Raw genomic sequence first — 11,085 nt, forward strand, 5'->3', positions numbered from 1 at the left:
TAAATTAATAGTTTGCTATTATATACAATTTTTCCTAAAATGAAAAGAATACTATTTGAAGGTTTTAAAGGTTAAAATAGGAGTTAATATCTTAAAAGATTACTCAACTTTGAGAATTTATCTAGTAAAATCATTAAAATTTGTTTTGTATCAATAAAATCAGTCAATTTATGCATTTATATCATTAAAATCACTCCACCAAGGGCCCGTTTGACCATGCGATATGGTATCGTGATATGGTATATGGAATCATGAGATGAAATTGAAGTTTTGTTTGGACATCCGATATGTAATTCTGGTGTTGTATATTTTCTCATAAACATAAAAATCACATAACTTCTAAACTAGTAAAATAACTCTAATTGTTTATTCAATATTATCAAATAAACACAAAATCATAAAATCGTATGATAAATTATCACAAAATTATTTGTTCTCCTCTTAAATAATTGTTTCATCAATATATTTGAGTAAAAATGGAACACCTTTCACGGTCAAGATTTTATTACTCAACAATCATGAAGTGTGAGTTTAAGTGTCTATTTGTGCACATCCAAAGTTGAAGGACATAAATGTAATTTGAAGCCAAGTTAAAAGACACATTTAAATATCGTATAATACATAAATATATCCTTTAACTTTGCTTCGAATCACATTTATGCCCTTCAACTTTGGGTGTGCACAAGTAGACACTTAAACTTGTATAAAGTTGAACAAATAGACACATATCCTACATGTCATTTTTGTCCTACGTGGTGTCTTACGTGTATTTTGTCATATAGGACTCATGTGTTTATTTATTTAAAATTTGGATAGTTAAAGTGTCTGTTTGTGCATTATGAAAGTTGAAAGTCAAAGTTAAAATTTGAAGTCAAGTTTAGAATCCAATATATGTATTATGCCTAAAACAAAGTTTAATAACTTTGCTAGATAGATTCTCAAAATTGAGTGACCTTTTAACATATTAACTCGCCAAAATAGATACTAAAAGAGAACAACTTAAAGAATATTAAATATATGCAATGAACCTCCATTAAAATCTAGAAGAGTATATAATCCTCCTTTGAACTCTCCATTTACTCAATGTAATAATTGATTATCACTAATATTTAAACACGTAATTAACTAAATATTTATAATATTTTAATCAAGTTAAGGGGCAAAATGGTATTTCAATTTTTTAATTTTTTTTGTTCCCACTTTTAATAATATACGATATGATACAATATTTTGAACTTACTTACAATCTTCAATATAAACCAATGGTTTACTACTAGCTTCGCCCTCGAGCCACCCTAGTATATATATACAAAATATATAATGGGGAAAGGATTATAAGTAAATTATAAATTAATCAATTTACACAAAATTCATAGAGCTACGCAAGCTTTTTTCCTCTCAGGCTTCATCAAAAAATAGAAAATTATACAGTTAAATCCGAGAACGAAGAAACTTGAGATATTCTACTAAGGTAAAAAAAAAGGGCAGTCCGGTTCACAAAGCAATCCCACGTTAGCAGGGGCCAGGAGACGTACCCGAGGGGTAATGATGTAGACAGCTTATCCAAATGCAAGCTATTCTACGGAAGGTGAAGACAACAATTTCAGCAGAAAGCCAACCATTAGGCCAATGACTCCCACAACAATTGCAAACCTCAGAGAGAAGCCTGGATCATTCCGACTTCTTCGTCTCTTCATCATTTCCTGCAAGTTACAGAAGCAGAAAAATATGAGAAAGGTGGGGGCGATAGATTCGTCTGTAGAAGTTGATACAACAACTACGCCTCAACCCAGGCGAGATTGGGTAGACTTTATGTATCCTCACTGTTCACTGATTCATCATTTTCTTCTCAAAGAGCTTATGTTCCAAATTACATCTATCCGAACCAGACTCTCATGGACTAGCTTCTTTATCCTCATCCATCCATAACGCGGGTAGACTTTCCTATTTTACACCACATTCATGCAACGCGTTGAAGATGGTATGAGTTCAAAATTGAAGCACGTGCAAGTCATCATCATTCTCGCTTCCCGAGAGACACGAAATATCAAAACGTTAGATACTTTTTTACTATTGTATACCTATATAAATTAGTGGCCAAGTTAATTTCCTATCCCCTTCTTTTTTATATATTTACTGCCTGCTCCTAATAAAGAAAGAAGTATCTATAAGAAAGTTCCTATTCACCAGACCTATCATGCTTTCCCTGCTAAAAGCACAACTTCGAGATTAAACTATCGTATCTTTTTTACCATTTGAAATCCTATTAACTGCAAAATAAGGTGGCTTACATGAACTATTACTGAGTCAAACAAAAGAACTTTGAATATATTATTGACCACTTACCGTGTATTAATGAGGATTACTCTAAGTCGTTAAGCTCTGCAGATTGAGCCAGCTTATGTTCTATTATTTATTGATTTAGACTAGCATACGCCCTATAAGAATTAAGTTGCAACTATACAAATTAAAGGGAAAACATAAATAAGTAAACTAACCAGATCCTGGATCAGCTGTTGTGTTTGTCGGACAGCTGCATCCCTTTCATCTTTGATACGCTGCAACGCTTGATTCTATACCAACAAAGGGAAATTTTTAGCATTAATTGGCACTTAGCTGCTGTCTATCCTCTATCTTCATGTACATAGTTGTAATAGATCATTGCAGAATATTGACCAAAAAAAGATCATTGCAGAATATTGACAAAAAAGAGATCATTGCAGAATAGAACTAGCATACAAGCAGAACTCTTCCCAGTCAGACACCCAGGGCACTTAAATTTATCCTCTTGTAGCATACTAGAATACGCAGTTATGATTAGAAATGATTAAAAGACGCAGACATGTGCTTGCAAACTAGAAATGTGCATAAAAGTTTCCCTACCATCACAATCTAGATATTTCATCAAGCCTAACAGAATATTCGTTGACCGACTATATGTGGGGGAAAATTGAACACAATGACATTACATAACCGGTGCTTAAAGTAAGCAGTTTCTGGGCTATGGTATTCCATATTTGCCTTAAAGTGGGAGGCAAAACCATCTGTTTTCAGAATCTTATCATTAAATCAGGATATCAGGTAATTACTGCTTTACAAAGGTCACTGAATGTACTTCTTTATGTTTTTGTATTGCATAAGTGGGGAAATAAATAACTGGTTCTTTTGAAAAGTTACTCAATACATTACATGCTCCACATGTTTTCCCAGACTTCAGAGAGGATAAACTCTTTGTTGCGAATGAGGCAGAGAGAGAGAGAGAGAATGAGAGAGTAAGTAAGCTGAGTGAATGGAATTTTTAGTGACTGAACTTCTTAGATAAATGTTCCAAAAAATAAATCCTGCTTCAAGCACGGGCCCTATATAGTGCTCCTTTTGCTACCCAATGTGTCTTGTATGGACATCTTCGTATGGGTCTTAAAGAAAGTGTTCTACATTATAAATCAATTCCCAGACACTGACAGTCAACAAAAAGCACAAATTATATCAGAAAAGTGAGCAGTCTCTGGCTTTTCAATATAGGATGAGAAAAGTAGAAAGTCAAATATGAGAAATTTATCAGTGCACAAAATAAGCCTAGTTTTCCAAAATTAAGAGAATTTTAGCTGCATGCTTATAAATCTCAGCCATTAGCCATCATGCCCCAAGAAGATCGGCATTATTACATCTGGTAAGAAATACCTATCCCTAGTGAAAAATGTGAGGTTCAAATAAGCACTTGAAGTGGTAGACAAAAATGCTAGCTAAAGTTAGAACTTACTGAACTGAAATCAGAACTTTGTCGAAATACATCTTCATAAGGTCCAGGAGAAGAATGAGAAGACATGTAAACAACCCTAAGCTTGCACTCTTCTACAGTTCTTCCACCATCCTTATTGAACTGGATGCATGAAAGATAAATTAATAGAAGTATAGAACATTTATAAAAAATAAAATAATACTAATATAATACAATAGGAAGAAGGTTATTCACTCTGTAAGCATATTACACAGATTCTCTCGACAAAAAATACTTACAGTATCAGGAGGAAGTTCATCAGTATCATTATTCACAATTGCGCTCTGTAGGAGGAATTTGTCCTTGCATTGCATATCCGCTGGGTACTCCTTTTGAGCTTGAAGGGTGACTGCAGACACATCAAAAACTTAACCTAAATATAAAATGCCAATCCGACCTACTGAAAAGATAACGATCTTAGGATTACAATAGTAGATGATTGCGGAAGCAATTTTGATGTAACAAACAACACGATAAAATTGTTTGAGTCTGTTCTTATAAAAACAGGTGGTCAGCCCTATTTGACTTTGTAACTATCCCCTTTTTTGTAATAAAACTGTTACTTTACCAAAAAATAAACGACCAAAGGACACAGACAGTGAAAGAAGATCTGTCTAGTTGACATCCCTTCTTGACTAACTGCACTGATCTGGTCAAAGCGAAGAGGGGTATATCATATAATGTTTCCCATTTTATAGATGACTTCACACTGCACAAAATGTATGTGAAATAATCCTTGATTCATTCCCTTTTTATTGGTTAATTAGTATACAATCCCCATAATGGTAACATTTCTGTGAAAATCAATATATTACAAAAGAGAACTTGTGCAGTGTGACACTTAGAGCCATTGAAGCATCGCTTCGTCACAATCCTGAAAGATAAAGGTTTGTAGTCTACCTAAGTGAGAGACAATTAACAACTCACATGAATAAATCTAAGCCACCACACAACATTTGGGCATTTCTCTAGACTCTAGGTGTATATAATCTAATGCAATATCCCACTTTATTTCTAGGATTGAGGTATGCATTGGTTCAGTTTCTGTAAAATTTAAGGCCAACAGTGTCTTTAAACATATTCTGTTACAACAAACAACACTATCTATAATTTAGAAAAAAATGTGTGAATTGCAAAGACATTCAAGCTCAAGAACGGCACCTCGAATGAAACCTGAATCCCATGGCTGTATAATACCAGTGTTTGGTCGGACAAAGTACTTCTTTGGAGAAGTAGTTTTCACCTATCAAATAAAAACAAGCAGTATAGGTAGATAGAACCATGGGAATGAGTTTCAGAAGAAATGAAGGATTTGTGGAATTTCTTCCAATCGAGATGAAACAAACCTTAAAAGCAACACATTGATCTGTGCTGTTTGTGACTTTAAGATCACAGTAGCTTTGTTTGTCCAACTCAACTGAGACAGGAAATGCAGAACCACAACAAACATGAGTGTGTATGACAAATAAAAATATTCAAAATGTATTTGATAAAATTGTAGGTGAAGACAAAGATGCTTGATTCTCCAAATAGTAACATTGCCATATAAAATGAAACAGGATAAAAAATATAATTTTGAACAGTTCTTTCACCATATTCACTTCTCAATCATATTCTTAATTTGCACAAATAAGATTATTTTACAATGTCTATTAACTCTTAACTACAGTGAGTATCAGAATTATCCAACTTCTCAAGCAATATGCAGTCAATTTAAGACCTGTGCTGTTTATGTCTTTAAGATCGTAGTAGCTTTGTGTCCAACTCAACTGAGACAGGAAATGCCAGAACAACAACCAAACATGAGTGTGTATAACGAGTAAAAACATTCAAAATGTATTTGATAAAATTGTAGGCGAGACAAAGACGCTTGATTCTCCAAACAGCAACATTGCCAAGATAGCATGAAACAGGATAAAGAATATGACTTTGAACAGTTCCTTCACCATATCAACTTCTCAAACATATTCTTAATGTTGTACAATGAGATTATTTCACAATGTCTATTAGCTCTTAAGCACCGTGAGTATCAGAGTTGTCCAACTTCTCAAGCAATAGGCAGTCACTTCCGATCAAATGAATAGAATTACAAATTTCCACATAACAGAAAATCCTATTAACGAGAATAACAAAAATAGCACAGAGATTATACTAGGCAGCATTTTTCCTTCAGAAAGTTACTGAAATCATACAAAAATCTTGCAAAATGTGGTTGCTTAAGATTCTGCAAAATCTTTTCTTTTTGTAATGAACTAAAGAGTTTGAGAATGTTTTCCCACTCAAAATCTTCACGCAAAAGAAATACTATTATATAATAATGTTTGTAAAAACCAGGCTCGAAAAGATTTTCTCATAAGTTGTCCAAAGAGCTCATTTCTGGTTAATCTTGAAAAAGACCAACCGAAAGCAAAATCATTTCGCCGTTCTACTTACACATCTTAACTTGTAAACCCACACAACAAGATTCTTAAACAGAAATTCTTACACATTCACATTTTCTTAACAACAAATCAACAATGACGAGAGAGAGAGGGGTTACATTGGAATTTGAGCTCCGGAGGACTAACAGATATCAACTGGTTGGTAGCACCAGAACTCATGATGAAAGCTGAAACCTGATCAATCACTCAAATCAAAATCAATTACAACAAAAACCGATAACCAAATCACAAACATTAGCACCTACATCAATCAGAACAATGCATCTCAAAACAAACAAACAAACAGATATCAATCACAATAACAAAACACACACACGAAGAAAAAAGAAGATAAAATGAATCTTGATTAAACAAAAATTGATGATCACGGAAGGGTGCAAGGGAAAAAAAAGTCAAATCAAACTCATGGAATTTTTTCTAGTGAAATTCATAGGTGAAAATGCATTACCTCAAAACTCACTTAGCTATTCCGATTTCTCAGCAGAGAAAAAAAAAAGAGAAATTTCCGTTGTGAAACCAAAACCTGATCAATCACTCAATCATATCAAATCACTACGATAATCACTCAAATCAATAACTCTAGCACAACTATGTTAATCACAACAAAGCATGTCAAAACAAACAAAACATATATCAATTGCAACAAAAAAAACTGGACCTTAATCCAACGAAAACTCAGTATCAGAGAATGGCATAAGGAGAGGTAAAAACTCAAAATCAAACTCATTCTGAATTTACTAAAGTGAAAATGCATTACCTCAAAACTCACTTAGCTTCACACCAAATTAAAATAGTCAAATTTTCCAATCCGACTCCAAATTCTAACCAATCACTCAAATCAAATCAATACAAATCACAAACCCTAACATCTCTATTAATCACAACAATGCATCTCAAAACAAACAAAAACATTAATCAAAAGCAAAAAATAAAAAATAAAAATCAGACATTCATTAAACAGAATAATCACCAAACAGCGGAAGGAGATAACGAAACCACGAATCAAACTAACAGAACTTTTTAGTGAAACTTCGGCTGTTAAAAATACATTACCTCAAATTCAATATCCCGAGCAAAAACAGAGAATTTTTTTTATTTTCAAATTATCCGAAGTGAAATAGAATTTTTATCACTAAATCAATCAAATCAATAATCTATAACTAAATCACAACAATGCATCTCCGAACGAACAAACACAGATATCAATCGCAAAATTTAAAAAAAAAATGCACCTTAATTGAACGAAAATTGAGGATCAGAAAAATCGCGAAAGTAGAACAAAAAAAAGGCTTCAAATAAAAATTTACAGAGAAATGTAAATGAAATTAGGAAGAAAAAAAAGTGCATTACCTCAAAATTTTCCGAGCAGAGAGAGCGAAAAATGAAATTTTCGGTTGTGGAGATGTTTTTATAGAGGTGACACGTGGCGGAGAGAGAAAAAAAGGTCCGAGTCAAAAGGAGAAGTTAGGAGGGAGTGGGCTGATCTGTCAAACACAACCAAATGATTATAATTATAATAAGTATAATTAATTCGATTTTAATTATTGTTATCGCCCATCATTATCAACTAAACAATTATAATCATCATCGATATGTATAACCTATAACGATCATCGTTGCTTATTACTATCATTAGAGGTGGAGCTATAGTAATGTCTCGAAAAATTACATTATATCTAGGTTAAATCTTACCTAAATCTTATATTTAATTTGAACACTTATTATTGGACACCTAGAACATGATGCCTAGGTTTAATTCCTTGTGTCCGTATTTTATTTTATTTTTATAATTGTGACTTATATAAATTTTCGATAATATTTTAAAATTCACAATTTTAAGGTAAAGGAATACCTTGGTATCAATTTGGTGCAAAAGTATAATCACCGTTATATATATATCATTCAACTTTCACTTGAATGATTATCCTCAATTATTACTAAGTATCATTAATCAATATAATATTTTGTTGATATACTATCAGATTAATATAGTGTTTCATTAGAATTCATATTTATATAGATGGAATTTATATATACATTCAAATTTTAAAAAATAACATGACTTTAAATATTTAAATATGAATTCAAAATTCAAATATATAGATAAATTAAAAAAGTTACTACTCTTATGAAGTGAAATCATAGAAGAAGCCTTCAGAATTATCTTTGCTATAGACATAGTCAATATTTAGCTCCACAAATGAATTAATCATAAGCTCATATTAAAAATTTAACAAATGAAGACTAGAATCAATTTATTTATTTATTTATTTATTATTATTATTATCACTTTTAATTGGTATTCTTAATCTCATCAAGATTCATCTCGAGCTAAGATCAAATTATTTTTTTTCAAATTTATATATAATATAATTCTTATACAAATAATTAGAATATCAAATATGAAAACTATTAGAATGTGAAATGAGTAGCTCTCTAATTGAAATATGAACAAATCAAATGAGATAAGTTAATAAGTGAATTGATCATTAATCCATTTAAAGGTACATGATTGAGACAAATTAAGTCAAATGCATCCCAAATTCATAATACCAAAAACAAGTTTAACTTTTATGTATTGATATTCAAATTCACAAAAGCTTATAAAATACATAATAAACAAAAGCTAGTTTTCATTTCCAAGAATATATATATATATATATTAAAATAAAGAGTTCCATACGAGATTCAGAAAAGAATCGCACCATATTGAAAAAATCAATACAATTTAAATTTTTCATCGACCTTAATTTTCAAGAATCTAATTAGAGATTGTAATTATAATGTTTAGTTCAGAGTTGTCTTCATCATTAGTTGGACTAATCATCACAAGATCTTGATTATTTTCTCCATTAATAATCCAACATGAAATATGAATAGCCTCATTTCCTTCAGTAAATCTTACTTTATTAGCTCCCAAATCACCCCAATTTGTTGAAATTATAGATAATAATCCACTTTTCTCCTCCTTAATTATCTCCTCTTTTGAACAATTTTCCACCTTAATACTTTCAAAATTCTCTTTCACTAAAAAAGTGAAATTTGAAGAAATATTTTTACCAATTTTTTCCTCTATTTCTCCAATACATTTTGATGCAAGATTCTTGATGAATTCATTGTTGTTCATTTTCAAAGGGGTTTTGGGATACTTGAAAATTGAAGTATTTGTGAGTTGATTTTTTGTTTTTGGACTAGTAGTAGATAGAGTTGGTGAAGAACCAATTTTTGTGAAATTTGGTGTGTAAAATGCTGGTATTTTTGGTGAGTCAATTTGTGAGACAAGGTTGTTGTGGATTTTGGACCAAGATTTTAAAAAACTTGTCATGGCAAAAGGGTCTGCTAGAAATAGACTACAACTTATTCCGATTGAGTATCCTCCGCACTTGAAATTTGTTACCTGAAAAGTAAGTGAAAAGAAAGTTTTAAGATAGGAAAGTTTGTCATCAAAGTACAGTAATCGAGTCAGAATTTTCATTAGTAAAATTATATGTATGTGTATTAAATATTTAAATATTTAAACGTCATTAGTAAAATTTTAGCTCGATCACTAAACTCTAATTATTCTATCTACATAGTATCATTTTTTTTTCAAAGAAGGGTGATTCTTATCGTATATGTGGTGTGTCCTATTGGCCTAAATCAAATGAAAGCCCTTATTGGTCTGATTTTTTTAAAAAAAAAACATGTTTTTTATAATTATTTAATCTAAATTTTTCATATGACATGTTTAAAATGTCAAAAATAAAAAGTAATTTGGGTTATATTTTACATATCTTGGTTTAAAACCAAATTTTTTTTTTTAAATAAAAAATTATTTTATTTATACTATGTATCAAATCAAAATCAGGCAAACAAACTAAAACATGAGGAATATTTTCCAAGAAATTATTACTCCCTCTGTCCAATTTATATGATCCTGTTTAAATTTCGAGAATCAAATGAATTCGTGAATTTCTTTTATGTTTTCAAAAATACAAATTATATATTTGAAAACTGAATAAAACAATATAATTATGAGTCACAGTAATTTATAATTAAAAAAATATTAAAAAAATCATTTACTAATAAAAAAATTAAATTTATTTAAATCTCGAAATGTGAAAAATATTACATAAATTGAAACGAAAAAAATATTGAGTTTTATTCTTGTATTTACCTGGATTAAGAAAAGGGGAGAAAATTGAGGACTTGTTTCATGAATATCTTCCCAATAAACAAGTTCATTTTCTATATTTTCATTCTTCTTGTGATCAATAAAATCAACCATATTCATTGGAAAATTAGCTTCAAGCATTCTAACACCAGAATCATTTGAAACTAATTCATAATCATCCTCTAATTTTCTTAATCTTCCGGCAAATATTGGATTTTCAACTATTGCACTACCCAATGACTCCTTAAACCAACCAGCGACTATCCATCCTGAATCTGTTTCTGATGCCTTGTTATAATACAGAATCATGTGAAAACGCCTTTGCAAATTACCTAAGTGGAAATTCTCAGGTATCGCGATTCGCCTCGAGAATCGTGGATCGGTTATCTTCATTGGTATCACAGTTTGAATTGCTTCAACTTGCAACTTGGGAGAAAAAAATGGAGCTCCATTTCCATTGCAATTAGTTGCCATTTTCAAATTACTTGAATATTGTTGTGTAACATTACTAGGCTTTATATAGGAAAATTGGACCAACACCCCCCACCCCCACCCCAAAAAAACACAATTATGGCTTTATGAATTTTAAAATTTATGGACTAAAACAAATTTTAAATTTTTGTGTGGTTATAAAATATGGAAAAATCCTTTTTGGCTTGATAATTATTTCATTAAGGATAATAGCTAAATTTTAAAAATTAAATTTCTTTTGA

The 11,085-nt window shown here is 30.9% G+C and overlaps 2 protein-coding genes across 5 annotated transcripts; both read right to left on the reverse strand.

Moving 5' to 3' along the window:
- Positions 1–1,318: 1,318 nt before the first annotated feature.
- On the reverse strand, positions 1,319–7,708 carry LOC101260955 (vesicle-associated protein 2-1-like). 4 transcript variants are annotated; one of them, XM_010326274.4, is made up of 9 exons: positions 7,570–7,664; positions 6,668–6,742; positions 6,318–6,393; positions 5,125–5,195; positions 4,940–5,021; positions 4,018–4,127; positions 3,761–3,880; positions 2,499–2,573; positions 1,319–1,703 (listed from the first exon to the last, which is right to left on the reverse strand). In XM_010326274.4, the coding sequence occupies exons 3-9, from the start codon at positions 6,376–6,378 to the stop codon at positions 1,575–1,577; spliced, it is 648 nt and encodes a 215-aa protein (XP_010324576.1). In that variant the 5' UTR covers positions 6,379–6,393; positions 6,668–6,742; positions 7,570–7,664; the 3' UTR covers positions 1,319–1,574. The 4 variants fall into 4 exon arrangements, with proteins under 4 accessions (XP_010324576.1, XP_019070606.1, XP_004244557.1 ...); XM_019215061.3 differs by lacking the exon at positions 7,570–7,664 and adding an exon at positions 7,452–7,471; XM_004244509.5 differs by lacking the exon at positions 6,668–6,742 and having other exon boundaries at positions 7,570–7,708.
- Positions 7,709–8,849: 1,141 nt separating this feature from the next.
- Positions 8,850–10,973, reverse strand: LOC101261250 (hydroxycinnamoyltransferase). Its single transcript, XM_004244510.5, has 2 exons — positions 10,376–10,973; positions 8,850–9,616 (listed from the first exon to the last, which is right to left on the reverse strand). Exons 1-2 carry the CDS (start codon positions 10,844–10,846, stop codon positions 8,981–8,983), a joined length of 1,107 nt encoding a protein of 368 aa, XP_004244558.1. The 5' UTR covers positions 10,847–10,973; the 3' UTR covers positions 8,850–8,980.
- Positions 10,974–11,085: the final 112 nt, after the last annotated feature.

Source organism: Solanum lycopersicum, chromosome 8, assembly GCF_036512215.1.
Source record: "Solanum lycopersicum chromosome 8, SLM_r2.1".
Classification (NCBI taxonomy): domain Eukaryota; kingdom Viridiplantae; phylum Streptophyta; class Magnoliopsida; order Solanales; family Solanaceae; genus Solanum; species Solanum lycopersicum.